Raw genomic sequence first — 27,103 nt, 5'->3', positions numbered from 1 at the left:
TACGGGCCTCCCTCCCCGGATCCTTCTTCTTCTTCTTCTTCTTCTTCTCTCTCCATGCCTTTTGGCTTGTATGAGGTAAGTGTTCCTACTCCGCTTGTGATAGCTTCCAACTGTGGAACTACATTCGGTTTGACCACTGAATACCTTTATCTTTGTTTTTTTGACCCCGCGACTTGACCCCCGCGCTTGCGCATGTCTCGTTGCACCGTGTCATTGGGCTTACACTGCTCCCGAATCGACGCAACCTCCTTTTTTTCATCAACTGTGTTGGCTTGTCCGACCGTTTGGAGAAGAAAAGAAATGTTGTAGTCGTCATGCAACCATTGATGGGTCACTTTGTTGTCATCTTGAGGCTTGTTGACATCCTGTCTTCGCGCCTTGGAGACCCTGGCAAGTCACCATCCAACCCTCCCCAGGCCCATGAATCACCCCTACGTAAATTATCCATGAGTCTATTGAATCATCTACCACAAAGACCGAATCCATGCGCATCTTCAAGTTACTAGACTACGTACTCCGTAATCAGCTCGATGTAGTTAATGTAGATCGACCCGAGACCCACCTAAGTCGATGCCCGTCGATCATGTCCATCCCAGAATGCCAATAAGGCCTTGCGGCATTCTGGGCAGATGCAGGGGGCAAGGGATCGAGCCGAATGGCCATGTTGTCGCTACAAATTTCCCTCGTCGCGTTCGTCCAAGGGTCTATTCGATACTACCAGGGTCAGTCCAAGACGACCTAGTCCCTCCCCAAGCCACACACGATGCCGATGCCCCCGGAGAACGAGAAGAAGGTCATAGTTGTGGACTTTGAGGATGACCACCCCCAAGACTGGCCCGCGTTACGAAAATGGGTCATCATGGCCACCATTGCGGTCCCCTTGTTCCTCATGCCCTTGTCGTCAACAATCACAGCACCAACCGTCAATGCAATTGCAGATGAGTTCCATACCACGTCGACCATCACAGGTCCTCTGGCGTTATCCCTGTTCCTGCTCATGTACTCCATGGGACCAATCTTACTCGGCCCATGCAGTGAGCTATATGGCCGGTGGCCGGTGTTGCAGGCTGGAGGCGTCTTTTACCTGGCCTTCAACCTTGGTGCTGGGTTCTGCACAAGCATGACACAATTGTTGATCTTCCGGTTGCTGAGCGGTATTGGAGCAAGCGCATCTCTAGCTGTGAGTTCTACCTATTCTCCTTGTTGACAACTATAGTCTAACACCATCGACTACCAGGTCGGCGCAAGTATGGTAGGAGATGTCTTCCGCAAAGAGGAGCGTGGACTACCAGTTGCTCTCGTCAGCCTTGGCCCTGTTCTAGGATCGTGTCTCGGCCCTATTGTGGGCGGGTTCATTGCAGATTACACCAGCTGGCGATGGGCATTCTGGTCAACTTCGCTTGCCACAGGAGTATATTTGGTACTATCATTCATTCTCGCGCGGGAAACATACGCACCCATCCTACTGCTTCGCAAGAAGACAGCACTGATTGCAGAGGCAAAGAGCGTGGGGAAGGACGACCAATACATCTGGAAGACCCCCTTTGAGAAGGACGAGACAATCGGCCAGCTGTACCGACGCACCATCTCCCGGTCCTTGTATTTTCTTGGCACGCAACCCATTATTCAAGCTCTAGCTTGCTACTATGGGTATCTCTATGGGATTGTCTATCTCCTCCTCTCCAGCTTCTCGGATCTTTGGTCAATGCGGTACAATATGAAGATCAGCACGGGTGTCCTCAATTACATTGCTCCCTGCATAGGCTACGCTATTGGAGCACAGATCTGTGCCTTCTTGACCGACCGACTATACCGATATCAAGTAGCCAAAAACAACGGCGTCGGGAAGCCCGAGTTCCGGCTACCCATTATGGTGCCAGCTTCTTTTCTGGTCCCCATTGGGCTGTTCATTTACGGCTGGAGTGCAGAGTACAAAACCCATTGGATTATACCAGATATTGGAATCGCCCTGCCATTGATGGGGGCAACTGTCATCTTTCAGTGTTGCACTGCCTACATATTGGATACATTCCCTTTCTACGCCGCCAGTGCCAATGGTGCTGTCTACATTGTGCGAGGGTTGACTGGCTTTGGATTCCCGTTGTTCAGTCCGGAGATGTACGCGAAGCTTGGATATGGATGGGGGAACAATGTTCTGGCATTCTTGGCCTTGGTGATTGGATGTCCCATCCCATTCATCTTGTGGAGATACGGAGAGAGATTGAGAGCCGGGAGTACCTTCGCAGATCAGTTAAAATAGCTATGTAGTTATCACATTCACTATATAATCAGTGTCTAGAGATCCAGAATGACATTCTATGAAGTGTTCCTCATTCCTTATTCATCTGTACAATCTCCTTCATCATGTCATAGCAGACGCTCTCACTAACATGACTGTCCTGCTGATAGTCCTTGTGCGAACGCACAAACTCCCTCATCCATCTTGCCGGTGTCGGGTTCTCGCCGCTGGCCCGCTTGGTGATCAGATCAAGGTACGGAGCAATCTTCGCCTGCGCCACTGCTGACATTTTGCTTTGATCCAGGTAATACCGCACAATAGCCACCAAGCCCGGGAACCCACTTGGATCGCCTTCACCGTTGAAGATCTGGTCTGCCGTCATGAGAGCGAATTCCTCACCTCTACTCTCGTCACTCAAATGTCCGTGCGACTGGTCTTTACACATCGACCGCGAGGGCCTGATAGTGTGAGAACCGGACAACCACCCGGACCGACGGAACCACATCTTCTCTTGTCGAACAGCATCACGCTCCTTGGCGAATTCCATCGACTCGCCCACCTTGTCGATTGGGATATAAAAGTTCAAATGCAGAGTGACAATTGCCCGGGACAGAAGGTACGCGAAGATAGCAAACGCCGCATTCTCTTTATCTGTGAGCTGGGATTCCATTGTGCGGAACTCGATGCACCATCCTGGCCCTGTGTCGGCGGTTGGAACCTTGAAGCGGACTGCATGCCAGACACAACTCTGGAGAAGCTCAAAGAGCTTGGTATTCTCGGTATTGAAGTTTTCCATATCATCTTGGGTTAGAACGAGTGGGTCGCGCGAGAGGATGGATGCGAAGTGTGTCGCTAGGGATTCATCCATGTCGCCATCGAGGAGACGCTGTTTGATTGCGGGATCCATGGGTTGGAGAGGCTCGCTGCTATCAAGACCTGGAGGTCTAGCTTCTGAGAGGTATGTGCGGTTCCAAGTCCAGCGTGGGGGCTGTGAGGGTTGTCAGTTAGTCTGTTGAGGTTCTCTGCTTTGGAGGCTGGACACATACAGTGGTAGCCATCTCCTCTGGTCGGCGATCATCTAGGATGTCTCCAAATCGCTGCCAGCGGATATCCGTATCAACCAGGTATCCTTTCCAAATTGGGACCGCGGCTGTCATGGCGAGGAAAATTGGGGCGAGAGGAATTAGCTGGTCGTGCAGCCATCGGGCCTCTGACTCGCTTGATGCCTGGAATGTTGTTTGCAGACTGCAACAGCCAATTCCAATCTCGAGATCGCTCAAACAGAGGTGGTCCTGGACTGTTTCTCCCGAGGGTAAAGTATCATGGAATGATGTCGGCGTTTGGGTATCTTGGTATATTGGGTAGTGTGTCTGTTTGCGAGTTTGGCATCGGCCGAGCACGTTCTCGGGGACGATTCTATACCGCGGCAGTGAGCACACCGAGTGGTTTGTCTGGTGCGGGCCATGGGGAGTTGTCCACTGGTCATCCACTCCAGTACGAGGAAAGAGAGATAGTGAAAGGGTGTGTTGATTCGGTGAGAGCGAGCGATTGATGATTTCTCGTCTGGTTGATTGAGTTAGATACTGATCTCTAGGCGAGCTAAGAGCAACTTACCTTCTCTTCATATTTTGCTGAACACTCAGCAGATCCTCGATGCTTCCAGTGTAAGGCTTTGCTGGCGTCGTCTCCACGACATATTTCGCCCATTCCCATTGGAGCACGACCCTGTTGAGGCATTAGCTGAGTTACTTTTAATGCGGCCGATAGACTCACGGCTCATCCTTGCTGACGGAGCTCTCTTGCCATTGCCGAATTACCCTCTCCTGGTCCAATAGCAAAGTTGCTCGCTCGGCATTTGGATTCAAGTCGATCAGACTATACTCAATCTTCATGCCACGTCAGCATGTAAAACCTCCTTCACAGTTTGATTCAATACGCACCTCATCGCCCCACGAAGCGACATTATCGCTACGATATCGCTGCTTGCGCCAAAGGTGAAGCAATTGCTATGAACGTTAGCAATGTCCGGAATGGCACGAATCAGCGGAACACACCTCGGTTGCCCATCTCCGAACATTTGGCGCAGCTTGCTCAGTCTCAGGCCAGCCTATCGATGGTCCTTGCACGCTATACAGAGTTAGAAATTGCCATTGTCTGGGATGCAAAGAGTACATACGGTAAACCCATATTGAGGTGATTTCGATGTGTGATTTAAAGCTATCAAGCTCCGAAGTAAAACTTAGAGACTGCAACTGAAGTAGAGCCTTGAAGTGTTTATAACATCTATTGGAATTGTAATATTGACTGCAACGTCATTTGCAAGGGTATCGACGGCGATCTACTGAACATCGGAGCGATCATCGACTAACTTGTCCAAGCTCATGGAATGCTCTTCGCGTCCCTGAGACGCTCTCTGTCCATCCACAGATGTTTCAAGACCAGGGAAGCATGCTTGGCAGAGTTAGCTCCCAGCCCTACTCTTTCTACAAGTCCTCCATATGACGCGGCACGTTGTAGGGATGCAAGGGGTAAATCAAGTTTCTTGCTCGCAATACTATTTTCGAGTTCCCCCGACCAATCGACAAGCCTTTTCTTTTTTTTTGCCCCTAGTTAATGAGAATTTGAAAGTCGCATCGGTTGACGTAGGAGCCAATAAGCAAATGGCCCATGGATTAATCAACCCAGAATGCTTGTTTAGTGCACAGTACGACGATAGGAACAATTCACCGCGACGTGAGTTTCTCATACATGATTTCCAATACTGAGATGTGGTGGTTTCTCAAAATAGAGCCTCTCAATCCTTTTTACAATTCTGCATCCACCGTCACAGAATACAAAATATGGAGTCAACTGGTCACTAAGATCCAGTAGTTTTCAAGGCCCTTCAAGACGTGGACCACATTCTTTAATGCAATATACTATCTCACATCCCATACTCATGCACGGGTGTCCCAATTATCGGTGTGACTTACGCTCAGATTTCATATGCCGACTGTTCTCAAATTCCTGGTCGTCCCAGGACTTCAAAAACTCTGAATTCGTGTATTCTGAGGCTATCAATATCCCTGTACTTTCTCAAGAGTCAACCCTTGGAAGCCCTACCCTGCCTTGGAAGATCAGAGAAAACCCATGTGGCGTGAGGAACTCAGAACATCCCGAAATATTTAATCCCATCGTCGGGGTGATCAGTTAGGTCAATTCTTGAAGTTGTGAATCCTGGCGAATCATATCAACCGCTTAGTCTCATTTTCTTTACAGAAGAACTAAAAGATCTTCCAGTCCGATCGCAGCGGTGTAGTCGTATCCATCGCCTCACTGGGTGCATATGAAGACTAAGAGTGAAAAACACTAAGCAGTTTCCTCTGGAATTTGTTCAAGATTATCAAGCTCTGACTCCCTCCGTTCAACTTCATCCCAAAACCGAGATTCTGCTCATCCACGGATGAGTATTGAACTGACTAATAATAGTGTATGCATACTTTAGGAGAAGAAGATAGTTCTTTTCGCTGAATAAAAATGAGTGGAGCTCCAGTGACTATAATACACTATGCTGTTGTATCTAAGAGTCACGAAGCCGCCCCGATAGAGAGAAAAGGTGCAACGGCGGAATCAAGACCAACCCCTGAAAGGATTTATGGCTGCTTTCAATCCAAGACATATCTCAGGAAGATACCTCTCATTTTAGGTCTTCGGTTGTCGAATCAATCCCTTGAAAGGGCGGAACTCATGTGCAGTTATCCGTATATAAGCACCCAGGTACTACTTCCTCTTACGCTGTACGGAGTAATGTACCTATCCAAATACATTTTATGTGTACAAAGTATCCCCACTCCACAGACTTATCTGATTGGTTCAGCCTTGAATAGAGTTTCGGGCCGCTAATTAAATTAGCCGCAAGTTCCCCGCGCCTGATTTCTGTATTAAGTTGGTACATCCAGACATGCACACGTACTTCAACTCTGCTCTGCCCAGGTGTCTAAGGTGAAATCCTTTACAGGCCGGGGAATATTACTCAACTCATCTACAAAATAGATTGCTATATCACCCATGAGTGCGTATCGATTGGTGTTACTTACCTTGTGTGCAACTAGGCACTTCAAATGGATAACCTGAGATGACCACGGGATAGTAGAGACTGAACGGCATTAGCTGGATAATTGATCACTGGTTCTGAACACTCTGGTAAATTGCGCGTCATGCTTTACTGACGAATCACTCATTCAGAAACGACCTGATGTTTTTTTCATTATTTACTTTTAAATGGCATGGCTCATAAGATGGGAGTCCACTTTTGTTCTCCCCCACACAAAATTCAATATTCCGCGCTGGATTATAGAAATGCGCAAGGGTGGGTGTGATATATACATGTTGGCCTTGGTGTAGAGAGGTGGAATAGATAAGGAAACAGATAATAGATGCATCGCTAAGTTGTTGGAGTATACGATTGACGAGTCTAGTTGCAGGCGGTGCTTGATCGGTTATGACATATATATCCCAAATGGAGTTGAGAATCCTATTCGTCTACTCCGTATACGGCCTAATATTGCAGAGAACTTTGGTATTTCTAATCTTGTCAGCAGTAAAACGTAACTCCATTGGATAGAAAACAGGGGTCGATGTACAGGGGAAAAAACAAAGAAATCGCCATGACAAATACAACAACCAATAGATAGCAAAGAAAGACATTGTGGAATGAACCTAGCAGATGAAACCAGATAACCGACCCAAAAATCAAAGACGAGACTTAAAGTGGTGGTCGGTAATGTGATTTGAACAAAATGCAAAGAAGTTTGTAATGGAGGAAGTTCCATGATTTTTGCTACGTATAAAAATCAATACAGAACGAGTGTGGGGAGAGCTAGGGGGTGTATATATAGCCAGAGGCCGGTAAATGTGGACAGGAACAACGAAAGGTTGGACCTGAGCTAAAACCAAAATCAACAACATTGATCCTCATTCCAGGACAAGGAACAAAGAAAGGGAGGAATGATCGAAGAAGAAAAGGGCAATCACCATAGATGTGTTCGGCCCTTCCCGCCTTATGTTCCAATCCTAGCTCCGATCTAACCCAGAGGTCCAGAGAATCAGGGATTGAAGGTCGGGTTGGTTGGCTTGTAAGAAAGAGGGAAGGAGAGAGAAAAAAAGAGCCTCATGAGAAGTAGGGGTTACATTTAAAAGAGAACAAGACCAAGAATCCAGAACAGGAGAGGGAATAAATCCTGCATTGCACGCTGCTGCAAGGAAGGTAAGAGATAAAGAACCAGGTACAGTATAGGCATAGTAGAGGAACAGTAACAGACACTCTATTCTTGTCCAAAGCCAAGCGTTTCCTCCACAGCGATAGACATTTTGTGCTCGAGGGCTTCGTGCGTCTTGTAAGGAGGAAGATCAAGACGATTGAAGCTGTGACAAGAAAAACGGTTAGCAATCTTACGCAAGACACAAGAACCAGGTTGGATACATACCAAGTGTGGGATTTGGGCAACGCAGCAGGATCACCAGACTTCTCAATAGTAAAGCGCCTGGGACCATCAGAGCCCTGCAGATCCTTGAATCCATTGACGGGGATACGCGAGGTACCAGTGGTGAACTGGAGAAGACGAGACTTTTGCTCAGCATCCCAGGTGCGAACGATCTTCCAGAAGTTCTGGATGACCTCGTCCTGCTCCTGGTAACCGCGGTAGTCGGTGTGTTTCTTCCAATCCTCGACATCAATATCGGCGATACCACCGATGAGCAACTCGAGCTCACGCTCGTCAAAGACGTTGACAAGGTCGGGAGGAATCAGCTCATTGAATCCTGACATGAAGGCATTGAACTGCTCCTCGACTCGCTTCACGATCTTCCATTCCGTAACCAACCTAAAATATCATCAGTGTGGGTTCATCGGGTAGAAAGACTGGATTAATTTCACTCACTCAATGTACTGTGGCTTGTTCTCATTGGTGACGGGAATATCCCGGCCACCGGGTATCAAATCAATAGTGCGACGCTCGCCAAACTTCTCATCGTCGACCGAGAATGTGAGTTCCACAATTCCGTCAATGTCATTATCCCTGCCATGGTGTTAACGGCACAGTTTTTTTTTATATGAGATTTCACGGATCAAACTTACAGTGTCCATGCCAAGTTCCGGTGCAGATCCTCGTCCACACCCTCCATATCCTGAAGAGTAACCTTCTTCCGCAACATCATTTTGTAGAAAGCTCCAATGAAGAAGGAGTCCAAGAAACGACGGTGGAAGATAGCCAGACCAACCACTCGACCGATGAACTTGAAGTAATTGAGATGCTCGGGGTTCACGCCCGAGTGGGGATTAATCTGCAAGGTATAATTATCGTGGGCAGAATATTCGAAGAGACAGTAGAAAGGATTGAACATTTCGTGAGAGAGAAGGAAGAAGAATTCACTGGGAAAGTTAGTATCGATTTGAATAACCATCTAAAAGAAGAGAATCCATCATACCGTGAAAGACCGCCATAGTCGAGACCATCTTCACCATCGAACTTGATCATTAAGCGCTTCTTAAGATCGGAGGCGCTCTGCCGCATAATCTCGGCATAGGAATCCTCGAAAATGTTATTACGACGAACCTTGACGTGGCATTGTCCGGACATGATGCGCAACGCGGGTTGGGATCGGAAGTAGATAAGCTTGCGTCGGAAGTCACGCTTGTACTGAGGCACGCCTTGATCCAAGGAGGATGGCAACCGTGGGTCATCCCATGTAGTTGTCTTGGTGTTGTGGTCAACGAAATATACTCGCGCAGTGTTGGTCAGACGCATCTCCCAACCGCTTGGGAGAGGACCCAATTGGGATACGGGCTGCTGTTGAATAGTGGTATTGTTCGCGCCTCCAGTGGTCTGGCCCTGGCCATACATGCGAATGTACTGTTGTCGGCGAGGATCAACCCATGTCGTAGTGCGCGTGTTGTGGTCCACAAAGTAGGGTCGTCCCTCGGGCGTCACTCTTCGTTCCCACCCTGGTGGAAGCTCCCCTGTACCTGCAGTGGTGGCTCCCGTTGCCATCATGGAGACCGCAGCAGCGTTGGAGCCAGCCGGGGCTCCAGTTGCGAGAGAGGTTCCTGCGGTAGGCCCGGGCGGTGGCGTAGGTATCTGCTGTGCATCCGGTAGGTTCGGTGAACTGGCGCCAGTTCGGTCTTCCGGAAGCATTCTGCTCTGATGGGCCCGACGTTCGAGCTGCATGTTGGCTTCGCGCTGCGAACGCTGGGCATGCTCGTTGTAGTTGGCGGATGGTCGTGACCAAGTCGTGGTGCGAGTGTTGTGATCCACATAATATGTTCGTCCCAAGTTGTCCTCGCGACGCTCATAACCGGCAGGGAGTCGACCCTGGCTATCCTCAAAGGAGCTGAGGTTGGCGCGAGAAGGGGCGCTGGGTCCAGGGGGATTAGTAGGAGCTCCATTCGACGGGGGAGGGGCGCCGGCTGGCGGAGCGGTCGACGGGCTACGCTGGTTCAATGATAAGCTTGAAAGGGCGGCTGTTAAACTCGAATCTGCGGCAGTAGATGAATCAAGATTGCTCGGGCCTGCTTGCGATTGCGGAGTTGATGCGGCAACCTGAGGCACAAGGCCGCTCGATGTCGACGTCTGGGCCTGTTGACGCTGGAGGCCATTCTGATTGGGGTGCGGAGTGCTGAGGTTTGATGATAGATTAATGATCAATTTTCCGTGGACCACAAGGTTATCATTTGACTTTTTCAAATCACGCGTGAGCATTTCTGTGGTGGGGGGAGCACGAAGCCGTCAGGTCAGTCCACGTTGCGATGTCTCGCGATCGGCATTTTTGGGGACATACCATCACCACCCATCGACAAATCAATGACATCGCCGATGCGAACATTGATGACTCCGAGGAAACCCTGGTCCTTCTTCTTGAATTTCTTCTGGTCGAAGATCTGGATCGCGAGAATACTGTCCTCATTGACTTTCCTGTTGCGATCGATACACGGTCAACACGTCCCATTTCATGAGAACGGCGGAAATTACATACAAGTCGAATGGCTCATTCCAATAAGGATTGAGGGTCTTCTTAATCACGGAAGTTGTATGTGTTTGCTCTCCTCCAACAGTAGCCACGGCGAACGGATCGGGGAATCCTAGAAAAGAGGGGGTCAGCTCAACCCCGCGGTATTTGATCGACCGATCCCAAGATCGAAAGATGGGGATACACATACGAAAGACATCTCGTTTGTACAAGCCGTCAGCCGCGATAACTATAGTCAGAAAGGTTAGTCTTGTCCCGACGCGGAACCCCGCAGAATCGATGAATCGACGATGACCAGGGCAATCTTACTCGTGACCCGGAGATTTGGCTGGCTGCAATTCATGAAATTAGCGATGATCTCAAGATCTCAAGAGGTCACCAAGTCCACCTACGCTGGGAGATTTGACGCCATGATGCGAAGCGATCAATCACGCCCAAAGAATAGCGCGGGCGCGCACATCCACGAGGGGGAGAAGGGCCAAACCAAGTTCGCCCAGGGTCAAAGCCTGGAAAGAGTGGGTAGGAGAGGTGATTTGCAGGGTGTGGATGGGGTAGTGTTGAGAGAGGAGAAGGAAGAGAAAGGAAGGGTTAGGCGTTTAGGTGCGCCCGGGTTTGTATGGCGCAGGTACTCGGACTACGTATTTCACTATTACAAGATACCCGGTCAGTACTTCCTGGGGCTGAGCACGGGAGATCAACTCATACACCAAACCGAGCTATTACTTTCTCCATTTTTTTTTTATTCCCACGATCTTTCATTTTCTGGTCTACTGGGCATATGTAATATTGGAGGATTCACTGGCTGCGGGTGCGGGCGGGTAGAGTGGCGATATAATCGTGTCCAGGCAGCCAGATTCAGGTCTCGATGTACGGAGTAGGCAGTCTTTTCGATCTGGTCTCCGGAGTATAGAATATCTAGATGGTCATATAGGCCAGCATAGTCCCTCATTCCTCTATGGGTTCCAAAAGTCCACGGTTGCTTCTATATCATCCAAATTGCTAGTACTAGCGTACATTCGTCAAATACAACCCTCTCCACCCCCAATAGTCATGAGCCTCTTCCTCTCTGTTCATCTTTGTTTTTGCTTTGTTTTTTTCTTTTCTTTGCTAAGTCTCTGTTGATTGCCCGGAAATTATTGTACAGCACACATCCCACAACTCCAAAGCCACACCTAGCGAAATGAGGAAAGGATCAGTTCGGATTGTCGTGAACTCTGACGGGGCTGTCAAAGCACCTTCACCAAACACACTTAGTAGGGCGAGAAGCCACGTCCCCTGCCCCGGAAGCCACCACGATATCCACCACCACGAGGGAAGCCACGACCACGACCGCGGTAGGCTCCCCGACCACGGCCACGGTGCATACCGGGCAGGTTGGTGCGCTTGGGAACCACCTATCATTGGATGTCAGCAGCTATAAAGGGAATAGTAACAGTCTTCAGAACTGACCTTCAAGTTGCGACCGCGGAAGACGCTCTCGTTCAACACCAGAGCCTGCGCGACCAGGCTGGGTTCCGCAAATTCAACGTAGGCATAACTGTAGGGCCTATTAGCACACCTCAATCTGTATGTACCTTCTGGAAGTTCGATTCTCACCCTTTCGGCTGGCCAGAGAACTTGTCCAACAAGATGGTGACCCGGTTGATGGAACCACAGCTCTGGAAGTGAGCCTGGATCTCTTCAGGCGAAGCACCGTAATCGACATTGCCGACGAAAATACTACGCGCGTCAATATCTTCCTTGTTCTCCTGGAGGCTTTCGGACTGCTGGTCGAGATCGGCCTGCATCTCACGCAGCTTGGCAGCCTCTGATTCCATCTCGGCCACTCGACGCTTCATGGCCTCAATCTCCTCCTGTAGGAATCAATCATGTTAGCGGGTAGGTCTCATATATAAGGGGGAACAAAATACGCAGCGCGACCATAAAAGAGAAAAACTCAAAGATCTTGAACAAAGAATCGGATTGCTTTCAGTGCAGCGGAATGGACCTGATCACACCCTACCTCGTCATCTGCGCCATCTTCCTGAGCTGGGATCTGCTCTGGCTTGATCTCCTCCGGAATCTCCTGGCCCTCTGCAGCCATTTTGTCGTTCAAAATAAAAGGTCTCGCGGGTGGGCGGTAATCGAAAGGGTCGGTGAAAGCGCCGGGGATATCGATGAGGGGAGCAATCAGAGCTCTCCGAGGATCTGTTTAATCTGCGCGCTCCAAATTCGGCAAAGGAAAGGGGAATATTTGGATCGCTGGGGATTGGGAGCTGCGCAGATGATTTGGATTTGAAAGGAAGTAAGTAGACCTCTCTCTTGAGGATCTCTAGGCGGGAGAGAATTGCAGTTCTGGGATTTGGCAATGAGAGGCCTTCTATTTTGGGAATAGCGTCTTTTTTGGCTGATGAATGGGCGGTATACTGCCGGGCGGTGTGTACTCCATACTACATCGGTGGGTACATACATACATGCAGAAGCCATAGATCTCTCGAGGTATTTCAAAATTACAGAAGAAACCCCCGGATGATACTCTTCTTCCTCGATTTTGCGCTACCCTAAAAGTACTTGCCAATCTGCTACAGGTGCAAGTCTTGTTGCTCTAGGAACGAGAGTCTTGAGCATAACCAGCACTATGAGCATATCAAAGAACAAGCGTATTCAATTCTCTAGATGTATAGCATACTGGATAGATATCAGGCCAAATAATTCAACTGGTGAGCCTGGGAATGCAACATCATGACTCTAAGGAAATGACTCGATTTGAGGTATCATGTATCAAATTAAAACAAAAAGCTTGGAATCGGCAAAAGGGAAAGCGAGAAGAACGCTGCCCAGGCAAACAACAATACAAATATTTACACGGCAGAAAGAGGAAGTGAGGGGGATGGAAGACATTGTGACAACGTCACGAAGCCGGGGGATGGTTCTTGCGGAAGGAGACCTTCTCCACGGCTACGTTTTCCACACCATTGGCATCGGTCTTCAATTGGTAAACGTACAACACAAGGACGTCCCCTTGGATCTATTCAGAGTCAGCATGTCCACAACTCTCAAGCCCATCGGAGCCACTCACGTCCATCAAGCAGAAACTCGGCGTAGGCTCCTCTCCATCTGGCCAGAAGCCCGAGCTCATGGCCCCCGTTGCACTTCCCGGGTTGATAAAGAATCGGCCCTCCATCTCAAATGCCTCAAAGCGATGGGTACCTCCCCACAACAAGACATCAACATCCATCTGGCGGGCTGCGATGAGCAATGCATCAGCGTCAGCGGGTGGTACGATGGTGTGGCCATGAGTGAAGCCGATTCGTAGGCTGCCATGGTTCACAATTTTGGAGAGAGGGAGATTGGGAGAGTCAACATCGAAGTCGCCCTTCACCATCTGCAGATCCGGGGCTACTTCGCGGAGGAATTCATAGGTCTCGCGATCGGTCAGGTTTCCGAGGCATAATGTCTGACCGATCTTCCCGGGTGTCAGGAGTTTGCGGAACTAGTATTGAAGAAAGGTATCAGTAGGGCTGCAAAATCGTGTCTCTTAACTTCAAGACGAACCTTGGCTGGAAGATCCTAGACAATGTGTTAGCGGACGTAAAGAAGCTGAGCTGAGGACAGCTTACAGGAGCTCGGTCAGGGATGAACAGGTCACCAATGACCAATACCAAACGGGCGGTCATCCTGAATGGTGCGTGTGGGGTAAATGGAGATCAATGAACCATCTACTGTGAACAGAAATCAGAGAAAGCCAGATAGAAACAATGCCTGTTGGCTTCAGCCTGATGGAGCTTCCCGTCGCGGGGAAGAGCACTACGCAATGCCCTAAGCCCTATAGCGCGGGCCTAACCTGGCTAGCGCTATCTGGTCTATGAAGCCATCCCCCGATCTTTGTTTTTGCTTTAGCATTGGCTTGTTAGGCCGAATGTCTCGTCCGAATGCTGCCCGGGTTAATAAGTCCAGCCCACAATCTACCCCATACTCCTTCGGAAGTTTCCTAATCCTTTGCGGAGGTCACCGTGAGGGGTTCAGGACATAGTATACTGCGCAATCTCCGGGCTGCATTGGGATCTAAGAGTCGAATTGATTGACAGATGCCTGCAGACATCGGCCTTTAGATTGATAGATGGAATAGATTGGCCAGTACGGATGGATATGTGTTCAAAGGAGAAAGCGAATTTTCATACCGTGTACGGAGTACTATATAAGAAACTCCATCTTCAACAATAGATAGCCAAACAATACTCCGTAGACATACCACCAATTCCATTGCTCATAAAATACCATACGATATAAATTGGAAGGATCACATACATTACCCCAGATATTGATCAATTGATATACCAAATCCAAATATAGAATAACCCCTACAGCGTATCTCGTAGGCTGTTGGAGTCACTCGGTAGGGCCCGGCATTCTCTTCTCCGACGTGGAAACGCCCAGCCAAAAAAAAAAAGGAAAAAAAAAAAAAAACAGACAGATCTAGAGACACAGGCACTTGATTCATGAATATCCGGATTCTCACATCTTCACATTCACCTTCGGTCTCATCCGAATAAACAAATCATCGAATCCCAATCGGTCCTTCACCCGATCAATCCACCTGTCGGCGGCGATCCCCGAGAGTCGAAAGTTACCCTCGGGAACTCCTCCAATCCCCTTTCACGCGAAGGTACCCCGCGGCTCGCCGCACTCGGAAAGCTGGCGTCCAAGTCGACTACGCAGCGTCTGAGCCTGATTTCCAGACACCTGGACCAGAGCCTTCCGTTGCCCGACCTCAATACACCATTCTCGACCGAGAGAGATTCGCTATTTCCCGACGATATCGAATATAAACCTATCGATCGCTCCGTTCCTGCCCCTCTTCCAAACCCAACTCCCACCATGTCTGCTCAAGCCCCTCACAACACCCTCCTTATCCCCGGTCCCATCGAATTCGACGATGCCGTCCTCCAGTCGATGTCCCACTATGCGTGAGTGTCCAAGTCTCAATGCTTAGATGCTGCGATGAAATAAACTAACTCCCACAGTGAGAGCCATGTCGCTCCCGGCTTCGTGAAGGTCTTCGGCGAGACTCTGACTCTCGTGCGCAAGCTCTTCCAGTCCACCAACCCCACCGCGCAACCCTTCATCATCTCCGGAAGCGGCACCCTTGGCTGGGATCTCGTCTCCGCGAACCTGATCGAGCGTGGCGAGAATGCTCTCATCCTCAACACCGGCTACTTTGGTGACTCATTCGGCAAGTGTCTGGAGATCTACGGTGCCAATGTGACACACCTCACGGCGCCCATTGGTGAACGCCCATCGTTGGAGGAAGTGGAGCAGGCGTTGAAGCAGAAGCAGTACAAGCTCATCACGCTTACACACGTCGATACCTCGACCGGCGTCCTTTCGGATGTCAAGGGTGTGGCGCAATTGGTTCGCCGCGTCAGCCCAGAGACCCTCGTCGTTGTGGACGGCGTGTGCAGTGTCGGCTCGGAGGAGATCGCTTTTGACGAGTGGGATCTCGACGCCGTCCTCACAGCCTCACAGAAGGCCATCGGCTGCCCGCCCGGTCTGAGCATCGTCATGACCTCCGGCCGCGCCATCCAGGCTGCCCAATCGCGCAAGACCCCTCCTGGCGCTTACTACGCTTCCATCGCCAACTGGCTCCCTATCATGAAGAACTACGAGAACAACAAGCCCTCCTACTTCGCTACCCCGCCCACCCAGCTCGTCCACGCCTTGCACACCACCCTCAGCCAGATCACCGTTGATGTCCCCGGCCGCTTCGCCATCCACACCGAGATCTCGGATAAGGTCAAGGCTGCTGCTGCGGCGCTTGGTCTCAAGCAGCTCGCTCCTCGGCCTGAATGCCAGGCCCATGGTATGACTGCCATGTACCTGCCTGACGGTCTGTCCGCTCCCGATGTTCTGCCTGGTCTGCTCAAGCGTGGTGTCATCTTTGCAGCTGGTCTGCACAAGGACATTGCTACCAAGTACATCCGTTTCGGCCACATGGGTGTCAGTGTCACTGATTCCAACCGCGGCGACGTTGACAAAGCCCTCGCGGCGCTTAAGGAGGCTCTTGCCGAAGCTAAGCAAGCCAAGGGTCTGTAAAATTTTTACCTCGGCAGGTTTGATGTATATAGCATCACTATGGCTTATGGTAAGCCTTGTGGATTTTCTTTTGGGTAAAATTACTGCAATGAATTATTGATTATAGACAACTTTTTTCTTATTACATATCCTCTTGTTTGGGGGCAAGCCCGACAACATTAGTTATGCCTATAGGTATATTTGAGAATCAGTGTAGAATGATGTAGGTATTCTTGGGTATAAAAGCAGGCCTATTGCTTTTGGTGTTGTCTATTCCTTTCTTTCTATCCAACTGATGGAGAAAGGTCACAGCTCAACTTGGCAAGAAAACAGTAGTTACATACATTTTGTAATGGACTACCTGGCTAGGTACCTAGTCCATAGTATAGTGGAGCAAAGGCCAACCACCTCAATTAACGTTGATCTAACATTCCTCAGATCTCGACACAAAATAATCCTCGAAACAAAATAACCAAAATAATATGCAGGTATCTACCTCCTTCACCTACTGCCCAGGAAAAATTCTCCTTATTGGCGCGTGCGCAGAACAAAGATGCCAGGGATGCAGCACAACAACCTTGAACCATCAGGGACAAGAATGTAACGGTGTGCTAGGAATTAATCTCGCCCCTTCCTGTCCTCCTCCAACCCCTTAGCTCGAATTCTGTTTACTCCGTAGGGTCAGATAGCTCGAGATTATGTTGAGGGATGGGCATTTAACCAGGAATTCCACGCCCCGACCCATCCCTTTCTTGCCAGACCTGGAGACCCAATTGGTCTCTGGATTTTGAGCGTTGAGCTTCGACAATATGGCCTTCTACGTTGTCATTCAATCTACTCCGTAGATGATCAAGATATTCCCTTCACACATGGAAACTCGCGTGGTCATCCATCACATTTGGAAGGGGGCCAGGTTATATACAGAACCGAAGCAGACGTCGGGGATGGAATGTTTTGTCTTTGATAGAAATGCAGCAATGGACACATTATGCTTATAATATTCTGGGTTTCTTTAATCATACTTCCGAATTTCATCTCACTCCTACTGTGCCAGTTGATTAAATTTGCGGGACGGTCTTCGCCTTTCTAGTATAGGACTGCCAAAATGCATTACTTGAAATCCACGATCCCACTGATGCTACTCGCGACGCTCGCCTCAGCAGACACAACGGCAGCGACATCGGCAATCGGCGTAGTAAAAACTACCTGTGCTACAGACAAGTAGGTCGAGTCCAACGTCCACGTGGATACATCCATTCGTGAATGTGTTTTTAATCCACCCGGGGCCCAAATACTAACATTCAACTGCAATAGTACCATCGCACAATGTATCCAATCAATGCAGTCTATTTTGAACACATGCGCACTGGGCGACTGGGCCTGTCAGTGTACTAGTAGCACGAACATGGTGAAGTAAGTCCAATACCTAACCTGCAAACCATCACCATGCATCCCAAACACATTGCAATGCTGATATAGTTTCAGTTGCTATAAAGACTGTCCTGATGACCCATCCCGGGTATATGCAGAGTCCACGCGCCAACAAAAATGTGCCAGGACCAAACCATCCGTGCGGATATCGACACCTGCATTGGCTATGCGCTCGGGTGCAGCTTCTGTCATTCCAAGTGCCAGCGCTACTGCTGGTGCTTCCAGAGCCTTGGCTACGGAGACCAGCAATAATGATGAGGACAATGATGGTTCCAACTCTGATGCTGATGATGATTTTAACGAAGGAGTCCCGACTAAATCGTATAGTGGGTTAGAAGCCAATTCGATTGCAAGTCTAAAAGAGGGGAGTGCTTCTGATATCAAGGCTTTGACTTGGGTAAGCTTGCTAGGACTCGGGGTAGCGGTGCTGTTTTGAGATCTTTAGGTGCTACCTGTTTTTCAATATTTGCTGTACATTAGCGGTTGCATTTGAGATGAGATACCCAAAATGAAGACTATCTTTCAATATATGTATGGGCTTGCTATCACTTGAGTTGAGCAATCTAAATGTTGAGCATGGAGAAATGACAAATCTGAGAGAACTAAGAAGACTACCTAGGTATATTCTATTCAGTACCAATGAGGTATCATTTCTGAGACTTCAAAGGTAGTGAACGTCCCGATTGGCAGTCGGCGTAAACCAACAAATACCTCGACAAGCATATATCCTCGAGCACTAACATACAAGACGATTACGGGAAGAATGATACCAACTTCCCAAAGTAAGATAGGCTTTGCCTCTTTTTGCTCTTTTTCAAAGGCGTCCAAACGACTAACGGTGTCCTGACGTGCTAGAGTAGCTTCTGCATCAATATGTCGATGTGGGTGCGGTTTTTTCAGGCGCAGCCAGATTAAATATTTGTCCCATCTCCCATAACGCTGACGAGCAGCTATTGTTTCGAGAACCCAATATAACACGGTTGCTCCCGTTACAATCGAGCTTGAAATCCGCCAAAGAATCTGCTCAACTCGAGATGGAAAGGCGAAATACCATCCTATGAGGTGAAAGGAGGCGAATGCCGAGGTCAGACAAAACAATGTGAATTTTTCGAATGTTCCGATATCCGGGAACCTATCATTTGGAAAGCGTCGCAGGGGTCTCTCGCGGTCATCAAAACGTAGACCGAAGAATCCCATCACCTCATAACCACAAGTGAATGATTGTTTAGCAACAAAGTCGAGAGGTGTATGGCGGTAAGGTGCAGCAGCGGCATCACCAGCTTTGAGGAGAATCTCGGCTATGCTAACGTCCATGCTTAGCACAATGCCGGTGTGTACGTCGCTTGGCTTGTGCATCCAACAGATAAACGTCCCAAAGGTACAAATCACAATCGCCCCGGCGGATAGTTCAAGTGTAGTAATTGGAAGCTTGAGGATGAGGCGGCCAAAGAGTTGAATCATGAGCCAGATGGATTGCCCTAAGCTGAGAAGCCTGGCGAGTGTATCCGTTTTTGACTTGTCCCATATCTCACTTTGAGTGATTGGTGGGCATTCCAAGTACTGCTTCTCGACCAGATACACCAATTGACGGCTATTGACCAGAAAAGGTGTGCTGTCGACAGGCTGAAGGAGCATCCCACCCATGTCGGCATAGAAACCATGACGGAGGGTCCATCTGTTTTGATCCACTCCGAGCTTGCGGAAACGCTTCACAGATCGTCGTGCCGATGCATATTGGCCTATGGCTACTGACAGGACCAACTCCGGGGAGACAATCGCCCAAAACATCCATTTCGTCCGGCGGCAAAAGATTTGAAATGGAGTATCTTTAGGATTGGGAAGATTCAAACAGACTGCCGTCCAAGTACAAAGAAAGACTGTCAATAACGAGGACCAAACAATGTCCATCGTTCCCCGTGTATTGGGTCCTGAAACCCAGCCTGCGGTGCCATTGTTTGTCGTGACATCCATAGTGCAAGGACAAACACAATAAGGAATGGGTTAAGTGTAAGGATGGGGAAATGGGGAAATTGTGTCAATATAGTTATTATATGGATGATAAACATTTGTTTTATGTTTAACGACATTGTAGAAAATGCAGGCGCATATAGGAGCCCCAAGCCTATGCGTTCTACTCCAGGATCAGTCTTCTTGCTGCGACTGGTCAACCACCACAGATAAAAATATACCTGCATGCATTCAGCCCTGCTTTCAGGCTGAGAAATTATGTCCATTGCCATGGAGCCGCCGGGCAAATGTCCAAATAGTCCCTGAAACGAGCGATGTGCTGCTCGAGGACACGCTAACTTGAGACTGGTAAATCTATAATATTCTAAACCTAGAACGGTATGTAAGCGTTAATTTTAGTCAAATTCGTTAGGTTTTATCTTAGCTCTGGAAGTGGTCATAAAGATCTATACAACTGAGACTCGTAGATTAATTTGCTTTGGCACGAGGAACCCACTACAAAGTGGCTAACATAGCATCAAAATTATGCTAACGCTGGTAAGATTGTTACGTACCTAATTATGTCGTTTATCAAGAACTTTTTGGAGTGTCTCTCCGAGGTTAATGATCGATCTGCTAGTCCTGACACGTGTTCGGTGTGATGAGTTTCACAGTCGCGTGTTGCGGCGCCAGGGTGGGCGCTTAGAGACTTAGGAGAAACATATGCACCCCCGCCAAGTTGTTTCATTTCTCAACATATCTCCAAAATTTCTAGGCAATCTTCCAGTTGCTCGTTCCTTGAGACCTCGACCTTGACAGCTTCAGATGCCGCTGGATGACTGCAAGGATGACCCGTCGCGCGATGTCTTCATCCCCGCTCAAAGATCCCCAGTTGACGGAGAGCCCGCCAGCTTCATCCAAGCTAGATAATCAATCATACTGGCCCGCCATTGGAAGCAAAGAACAGATTCCAGGATGGCTGCGCGATAATGACTATATTTTGGAAGGCCACCCGATGCCCACATATTCCTACACGCGATCTTTGCGCCTGTGGCGCTGTTTACATATGGAAACAATGAACATATGGACCCATTTATTAAGCTCCATGGGCTTTATTGCTGTTGCAATTGCATTCAATTACTCGGTATCGCTTTCAAAGGACTTTGATGTCACCCGCGCCGATGTTCTTGCTTTCGGGTCCTTCTTGTCCTCGGCAACTATCTGCTTTGGCCTCAGTGCTGGGTTTCACACCCTCAGAAGCCACTCTTACAACATTCATCATCTCTGGGGCAAGATGGATATCCTCGGCATCTGCTTCCTTGCCCTTGGAGCCGGTACCTCTATGACTTATTACGCGTTTTACTGCAGACCCTTGGTTCAACGGGTATATTGGGGACTCAATATTCTCTCGGCAATTGGCGCTGCCATCACGTTGTTCGATACCGGTGGTGGAGGGAACAAAATGAGAACTTTGCGAGGAGGTGTTTTCTCTTTACTCGCTATCTCTGCCATGTTGCCTATCCTGCAGAGTGTGATTGAACTAGGCTGGACTCGCGCGAGTAATGAGATCGGGGCTGGGTGGTATCTCGCAGAAGCGCTCACCCTTTTAGTCGGAGTGAGTGTTTTTGTCTATCGATTTCCAGAAAGACTGAGTCCTGGCACCTTTGATATTTGGGGCCATTCACATCAGCTTTGGCATATCTTCGCGGTGATTGGCAGTGCTTTCCACGTTGTTGCTTTGGTTGGCGCATACAACTATCGTCGAGAAAACAAGATATGTTGAGTTGTCTTCCAAGGTTGCATCGTGGTTGTACTATCCATGCTGATCTGTAAATTAATCGAAAGAGAGCAAACGTCATAGAATTGACTCTTCTTCGGACAATTTGATCTGTCCATTTAGGTTCCTAGGTAGCCCTCTGGGCCTATTGTAATATAGTACCGTAAGTTACCATGCTCAGCGTGTAAAATACAAGCCATGACACCGATATTACAATGGCTTACCAGCTTCCGACGCCGCGATAACGACCAGCTTTATCTCCACGCTCCATTCCCTCCATCTTCACAGTCGCGGTCTTCAACCATGGTCAAGAAACCAAATACAGTAACAGCTGCTGTCCAAAAAATTCAAGTTCGAGGCAAAGCAGGTAGTGATCAAAATGATGGTAACAAGCCATGCGTCTCTTTCCATCCGCACCATATCACCCCTGCAACATTCCGCGAGCTGCTATCACGCTACTCGTCGACGGTGGAGCAAGCGCACAGCCACAAGATCAAGCTGAAGCTGCAGTCGAAGTCGAAGTCAGCAAAAGGATCAAAGCGCAAGGCAGAAACAAAAGATAGCGCGGCATCAACCGCAAAGACAGACCTCGATCCATCCGAGGACAAGCATATCCGCGAAGAAACAAACAAGTATCTTCAACTCGATCAATGGCGGTATGAAACCCTGCCGAAGATTATTGCGGAGCGGAAAGATAGTGAATCGAGAGATAATGAGAAGGGAGCATACCTGCTCAGAGAGGAATTGATTGATATCATGGAATGGAAGCTGTAAGTGACCAGTTGCCTTTGAGAAGACGGTCTCGAAGTCCATCTGACCGATTTCTCCAGGAAACACGGAGTTTCTCGTCCCATGCTCATGGGGATGATCAAAAATAACCAGGACACGACAGTCATCAATTCCACATCAACGGCTTTTGCTGCCCTACCAAATGCAGACCCCGTGCTCGCGCCGAATGACGCGTTTCCAAAGACCAGTCTGGATGCTCTCACTGGGCCTCTCCGTGGCGTTGGGCCAGCCACGGCATCACTGATTTTGTCTATTTCTACCGTTATCGGTGACGCAGAGAGACAAGTCCCATTCTACAGCGATGATGTTTATCTCTGGCTGTGTCTGATGGATTTCCCTGGACTTGGAGACCCCGAGCTCAAAGCGTCCACTGGTGATAGTAGGGAGGGCTTCAGGGAACAGAAAGGGTCGCAATACAAAAAGCCCAATGGAGACTTGATTGCCAAGTACAATATGAATGAGTATCGAGATCTGTGGAATGCGGTACAGGAGCTGCGGGCGCGACTGAACAAGGACATTGGCGAGTCTGGGGATGGACCTATCTCTCTCATTGACATTGAGAGGGTCGCGTATGTGCTTCGCAATATCACTTTTTCGGGTTACTATACTGGTCAATATCCCGGGTTGGCTGTTGAGCCGGTGAAGTCAGTGAACAGTCCACCCAAGGTACCAGAGAACAATGTTCGCAAGCTTGGAACAAGAAGTAGCAAGAGGCTAAAACAATGAGTTGTGAAAACTAGGGATGTGGTATATGTACAAATCAAATATAATTCAAGTCGAGTGAAGGACGTTAGAACAAAGAACATGTACTCCGTACACCCTAGCCACACGCCTCACTTTCCATCCCAGACACAAATCATCAACCTCAAATCACAAACTTTATCACCTGAACTCCAACCTCTCTTCATCTAACATCCCCCTCAAATCATATCAGACCTCCCCTGGAGCCTGTCTGGCATGACCCAAGGATAGATGCAATTAGTTGCAGATCAACCTGTGGCATGGCTATCCTAACACACATCACCTGTCACTACCAGCTCTAGCAGCTCTCAACCACCCTGTGACTCTTCTACCAGGTATCACATCTACACTACATCACACAAATCTGACTATGTCAATATCCAGGACGGGACTCATCTATGCAAACCAGTCGCATTTTTTTTTCTTTCGAACTTATCGCTATGTACAAATTGACGGCCGTGAAGTCTTGATTAGAAGCAGATATCAGATACAGGAGAGGACGCATGCATCACGAAGAATAAAAGGTGGGGGGAGGGGAGAGACAGAGGAAATTCATCAAATCATCATGCAATCCATGCATCACAGGCCATCGTCAAGATGGCCGAGGTTTCCAGTGAATTTTGTTTTCGGCATGACGAACAAAAGGAAGAAAGAGGCATAGATTTCTCACGAGGGAAAAAGTCGAGAGAAACATCAGGAGGGAGCAACAGGAGGAGACTCAACATCTGCCGTTGAAGGAAGAACTGGGACAAGGGGCAAGGAAGAGGAGGTGAAACGAAAGAAGGGACGGTAACAGTTGGAACAGTCGCGGTTCAAATCGCATCAAGGCACCAGGTAGGTACTGGTATCAAATAGGGTGTTATAGCCCTGAAGTGGTTTGTTTTGGGAAAGACTTTTGTTTGACGTGTCAACAACCAGATGGTCGTGATATCAACGCTTGGATGGATGGAGCTGGCGCTCGGGGGTGCGTTTGGCCTGAGTGGCAGTATCATCGGACTGGATATAGCCCACGCGATGGCTATCCTTGTCACTGAACGGGACCATGGAGGATATTTTCTTGGGGCGATTGCGCTTCAATGGCTGAGACAAGTGCTGCGCAGATTGTGGGGCGGGGCTCGCAAGAGAAGAGCTTGACTTAGCGTCAGCAGCAGCCGAGGGAGCCGCGGCACGCTCGTCGTCTTCAACGTGGATGTGTCGGAACTCTTGTTCTTCTTCATCTGCCTCGGACGAGGAAGGACTGTCGGAGTCGGAGGCCGCTTCGTAGTCATCCTCGTCGTCACTGACCAGACTAGGAGCTTGGTTAGATTCGATCGCGTGAGGGCTGAGAGTTTGATGTTCCAGACTGTCCGAGTCCCGAGACTGAAATGACTGAGACTGCCCTGCGAGTGAAAGGTCCAGGTAAGATTGTGGGCGCGACGGGGTAGCTTGCTCCATGGTCGGGCTATGTGCTCGGCCGAAGTCCTTTCGGCTCTCTGGCTCTGCAGCAGCTTGACCAACAGGCATACGCATTGGCTGGCGACCGGCGCGAGCACCGATTGTGGCCTGGCTGGTCTCCGTCGAGGAGCGGCGAGAATCATCGGTTTCCGAGTCATCACTGAAGATACTGCTAAGATCAACAGGCCTTCGGGATTCTTCCACCAACTTGTCCATATTCAGACCAGCGCCACGGGATTTCATGAGAGCTGAAAGATGAGGAGTCGCGGGAGAAGCCAGGAATCGCGGGTTTGGAGGCAGGGCGACAGGCTTAGAACGTCTTTGGGAAGCTGGTTCGGCAGAGGTGGGAGGAGTGGCAACGGCGGGTGTGGTCGCCGCAGTTGGCTTGCAAGGTGTGGCAGAGTCCTTGGCGAGCGTACGGAGACGCTTCCAAGGCGTAGTAGCAACATGGTCCGACCGATTCAGAGGATGCACAAAGCCCGGAGTGGTCGGGTTGGCAGTAGGTTCCGCAGAGCCGCCGACGACAATGCCAGCGTCGTCCACCTGAACAGATTGACCACATGCCATGGCAGCGGCATCGTGGCTGGCAAAGTTTCGGTTGTGCGCAATGCGACAGTGATTGATGAACCCCTGGGTGCTGGAGAAGTTGTCGCGCCGGCAGTCCAGACAGACCAGCTTGACCAGAACACCGTCCGACTTGCGCCGGATGAGCATCGGCCCGGATTTCTCCTTGACCACGGGATAACCACTCGACAACGATGTATGCTTGGTACCGGTTGAGCCTCGTTGAGGACGCATCTTGCCGGCCAACATGCCCATATCACCAGGATTACCACGCGTGGAGCGACCCTCAACCAGCGAGTTGGCCATCCGAGAATCGGACTCTCCGCCGTCAAAGCGTGGATCGGGCAGCAACCACCGAGCATAGTGGCGTGCATACGGACCTTCTGTCACTCCCCACGGCGCGGGCGACATCGGTGCCGGACCATTTCCAGGTGCCAGCAACGAGGCGCCAGTGCCAGAGCTCACGTCGGATGAGATACCAGCGACACGGGATCCAGGGTAGGGGATTTCGCCACAGCGTCGCAGCTGTTCCAGAGCGACTTGACACTTGGCAATCTCCTGATCAATGAGACGAAGTTCATTGTGCTTGAGCAGCACTTCCAAGCTCAGTTGAGCGGTGATGGTCTCGCGAAGTAGAGTCACACTAGGTCCAGCGGCGACGGCGTCCTGCGCCGACGGACACGCGGACGCGACCGGTGGATTTGACGAGGATTCAGTTGACGTGGACGCGACTGGTTCAGTTGGCACGGTCGGGATTGAGCGCGTAGAAAGCGAATCCGCGCAGACTTTCGTCGGGGCGGGCGCATCGGTCGCGTCCGAATCGGAGCGTTTGCGCTTTAGCTGGGGCAGTGGTAGGGTATTGATTGCAGTGCAGTTGGGGGCCAGCATCTTGACCTCTTCCATCACCTTATTCCCTCCTATTGCAGAGGGCCAGGGAAGCAAGCGAAACATGCCATGTGAGTGCATAGAGGTGTTGAATTAGTTGGCAGTTGGTCCATGCGCTTATTACGAGAAAAGAATGGATGTCGCGCGACAGTTGATTACGGAAGGCGGAGAAAATCTATTAATAAGAGGAGGAGAAGCGAGTACAAGGAAAAGAAAAAAGGGAAGAGAAAAGGTGTGTACACAAGATAATGGGGCGAAATGGGAAAAAAAGAGAAAGGGGAAGAAAGGGGGATTTTGAGAAACCAAAAAAGGGCAATTGGAAAGAAGAAAGGGTGTGGAGTTCATGATGTGATACTTGTTCTTCTGCTACTAATTATATGGTCCGATCATGTACCCCCTTTCTAGGCATACAACTATTGGATCAGTCTCATTCATCTGCGACACGTCATACATTTATGAACTGTGTGTCTTTTTGGGGATTTCTTTTGTTTTGGAAGATCTCTATTCATATTGTCTATTTAGACAATACCCTCTATTCAACGAATACTGAATGTTCTCTCTTCCCTTTCGCATTCACAAGTACATAGTATGGTCGGATGCATACGGCTGAAGGTACCCATCGTACCCAACATACCCAACAAGCAAACCGGGCTGATTACCATTCGCCCATCGCCAAGCCAATAACGGTCTGGGCCTTAGTTGCCCTGGGATTGGTGCCTAAGTCAGTTGTGTCTGCGATCTGGGAGATCCCCAGCAAATCAGCATCTACTCCGTATATCTACCATTTTTGCAGGGGGCCCGGCTAGAAACAGGTTCTGACTGCGCCTTGAGCAAATAGGGGAAGCCGTTCAAAAGTACGGAAACCCATACACAGGTCAGATGTGGCTGAGAAAGTGAATCGAAAGTTGTGGAACTTGGTCGAAAAGCCAGCAGATCGGACAATTCCGCACTTTCCCCGGATCTTCACGTGGACACGATACCCTAATATATCCTTATAGCCACGTATTCTTATATCCAGTACGGAGTCCTCCGTACTCCGTATGGAGGAGCTACTTTCTCTCGGAGATCCCGATCATTCATTCCACACTCGGATTGTTGTGCCCCCGAGAACATTCCTTCGGGTTAACCCGCCGATCTGGATGATTCAAACTAAGCTCCCCCGTTTTGTGCTCCACCCCCTTTTTCCTTAGCCACTTTATACATACTCCGTACGGGGTATGAAGTATGGAGAACTCCGTACA

The 27,103-nt window shown here is 49.4% G+C and overlaps 11 protein-coding genes across 11 annotated transcripts; 5 read left to right on the top strand and 6 right to left on the bottom strand.

Annotated features, from left to right (window-relative positions):
* Positions 1 to 763: 763 nt before the first annotated feature.
* N7457_000955 (MFS transporter) lies at positions 764 to 2,260 on the top strand (the record flags this gene model as incomplete). The annotated part of the gene is made up of 2 exons (XM_057172001.1): positions 764 to 1,180; positions 1,238 to 2,260. The coding sequence occupies 2 exons, from the start codon at positions 764 to 766 to the stop codon at positions 2,258 to 2,260; spliced, it is 1,440 nt and encodes a 479-aa protein (XP_057035904.1).
* A 70-nt stretch (positions 2,261 to 2,330) lies between these two features.
* On the bottom strand, positions 2,331 to 4,426 carry N7457_000954 (glutamate--cysteine ligase; the record flags this gene model as incomplete). Its single annotated transcript, XM_057172000.1, has 7 exons — positions 2,331 to 3,227; positions 3,286 to 3,802; positions 3,854 to 3,964; positions 4,013 to 4,125; positions 4,180 to 4,245; positions 4,294 to 4,366; positions 4,416 to 4,426. 7 exons carry the CDS (start codon positions 4,424 to 4,426, stop codon positions 2,331 to 2,333), a joined length of 1,788 nt encoding a protein of 595 aa, XP_057035903.1.
* Positions 4,427 to 7,542: 3,116 nt separating this feature from the next.
* On the bottom strand, positions 7,543 to 10,655 carry N7457_000953 (NEDD4 family E3 ubiquitin-protein ligase; the record flags this gene model as incomplete). The annotated part of the gene is made up of 10 exons (XM_057171999.1): positions 7,543 to 7,642; positions 7,705 to 8,100; positions 8,158 to 8,295; positions 8,355 to 8,648; positions 8,705 to 9,977; positions 10,055 to 10,188; positions 10,250 to 10,355; positions 10,434 to 10,472; positions 10,553 to 10,575; positions 10,636 to 10,655. The coding sequence occupies 10 exons, from the start codon at positions 10,653 to 10,655 to the stop codon at positions 7,543 to 7,545; spliced, it is 2,523 nt and encodes an 840-aa protein (XP_057035902.1).
* Positions 10,656 to 11,493: 838 nt separating this feature from the next.
* N7457_000952 (polyadenylate-binding protein) lies at positions 11,494 to 12,326 on the bottom strand (the record flags this gene model as incomplete). The annotated part of the gene is made up of 4 exons (XM_057171998.1): positions 11,494 to 11,637; positions 11,693 to 11,780; positions 11,840 to 12,096; positions 12,246 to 12,326. The coding sequence occupies 4 exons, from the start codon at positions 12,324 to 12,326 to the stop codon at positions 11,494 to 11,496; spliced, it is 570 nt and encodes a 189-aa protein (XP_057035901.1).
* Positions 12,327 to 13,133: 807 nt separating this feature from the next.
* On the bottom strand, positions 13,134 to 13,899 carry N7457_000951 (vacuolar protein sorting-associated protein 29; the record flags this gene model as incomplete). Its single annotated transcript, XM_057171997.1, has 4 exons — positions 13,134 to 13,250; positions 13,302 to 13,715; positions 13,778 to 13,792; positions 13,843 to 13,899. 4 exons carry the CDS (start codon positions 13,897 to 13,899, stop codon positions 13,134 to 13,136), a joined length of 603 nt encoding a protein of 200 aa, XP_057035900.1.
* A 1,201-nt stretch (positions 13,900 to 15,100) lies between these two features.
* N7457_000950 (alanine--glyoxylate transaminase) lies at positions 15,101 to 16,315 on the top strand (the record flags this gene model as incomplete). The annotated part of the gene is made up of 2 exons (XM_057171996.1): positions 15,101 to 15,189; positions 15,247 to 16,315. 2 exons carry the CDS (start codon positions 15,101 to 15,103, stop codon positions 16,313 to 16,315), a joined length of 1,158 nt encoding a protein of 385 aa, XP_057035899.1.
* A 1,384-nt stretch (positions 16,316 to 17,699) lies between these two features.
* N7457_000949 (GPI anchored serine-threonine rich protein) lies at positions 17,700 to 18,161 on the top strand (the record flags this gene model as incomplete). The annotated part of the gene is made up of 2 exons (XM_057171995.1): positions 17,700 to 17,707; positions 17,780 to 18,161. The coding sequence occupies 2 exons, from the start codon at positions 17,700 to 17,702 to the stop codon at positions 18,159 to 18,161; spliced, it is 390 nt and encodes a 129-aa protein (XP_057035898.1).
* A 194-nt stretch (positions 18,162 to 18,355) lies between these two features.
* N7457_000948 (uncharacterized protein) lies at positions 18,356 to 19,696 on the bottom strand (the record flags this gene model as incomplete). The annotated part of the gene is made up of 1 exon (XM_057171994.1): positions 18,356 to 19,696. One exon carries the CDS (start codon positions 19,694 to 19,696, stop codon positions 18,356 to 18,358), a length of 1,341 nt encoding a protein of 446 aa, XP_057035897.1.
* An 823-nt stretch (positions 19,697 to 20,519) lies between these two features.
* Positions 20,520 to 21,455, top strand: N7457_000947 (hemolysin III family protein; the record flags this gene model as incomplete). The annotated part of the gene is made up of 1 exon (XM_057171993.1): positions 20,520 to 21,455. The coding sequence occupies one exon, from the start codon at positions 20,520 to 20,522 to the stop codon at positions 21,453 to 21,455; it is 936 nt and encodes a 311-aa protein (XP_057035896.1).
* Positions 21,456 to 21,647: 192 nt separating this feature from the next.
* N7457_000946 (uncharacterized protein) lies at positions 21,648 to 22,964 on the top strand (the record flags this gene model as incomplete). The annotated part of the gene is made up of 2 exons (XM_057171992.1): positions 21,648 to 22,219; positions 22,280 to 22,964. The coding sequence occupies 2 exons, from the start codon at positions 21,648 to 21,650 to the stop codon at positions 22,962 to 22,964; spliced, it is 1,257 nt and encodes a 418-aa protein (XP_057035895.1).
* A 945-nt stretch (positions 22,965 to 23,909) lies between these two features.
* Positions 23,910 to 25,928, bottom strand: N7457_000945 (uncharacterized protein; the record flags this gene model as incomplete). The annotated part of the gene is made up of 1 exon (XM_057171991.1): positions 23,910 to 25,928. One exon carries the CDS (start codon positions 25,926 to 25,928, stop codon positions 23,910 to 23,912), a length of 2,019 nt encoding a protein of 672 aa, XP_057035894.1.
* Positions 25,929 to 27,103: the final 1,175 nt, after the last annotated feature.

This window comes from Penicillium paradoxum, assembly GCF_028828445.1.
Source record: "Penicillium paradoxum strain IBT 22861 chromosome Unknown utg000002l_segment0_segment0, whole genome shotgun sequence".
NCBI classification, from domain to species: Eukaryota; Fungi; Ascomycota; class Eurotiomycetes; order Eurotiales; family Aspergillaceae; genus Penicillium; species Penicillium paradoxum.
The sequence above is the reverse complement of the archived record's forward strand: the minus strand, read 5'-3'. Positions and strand labels throughout refer to the sequence as shown.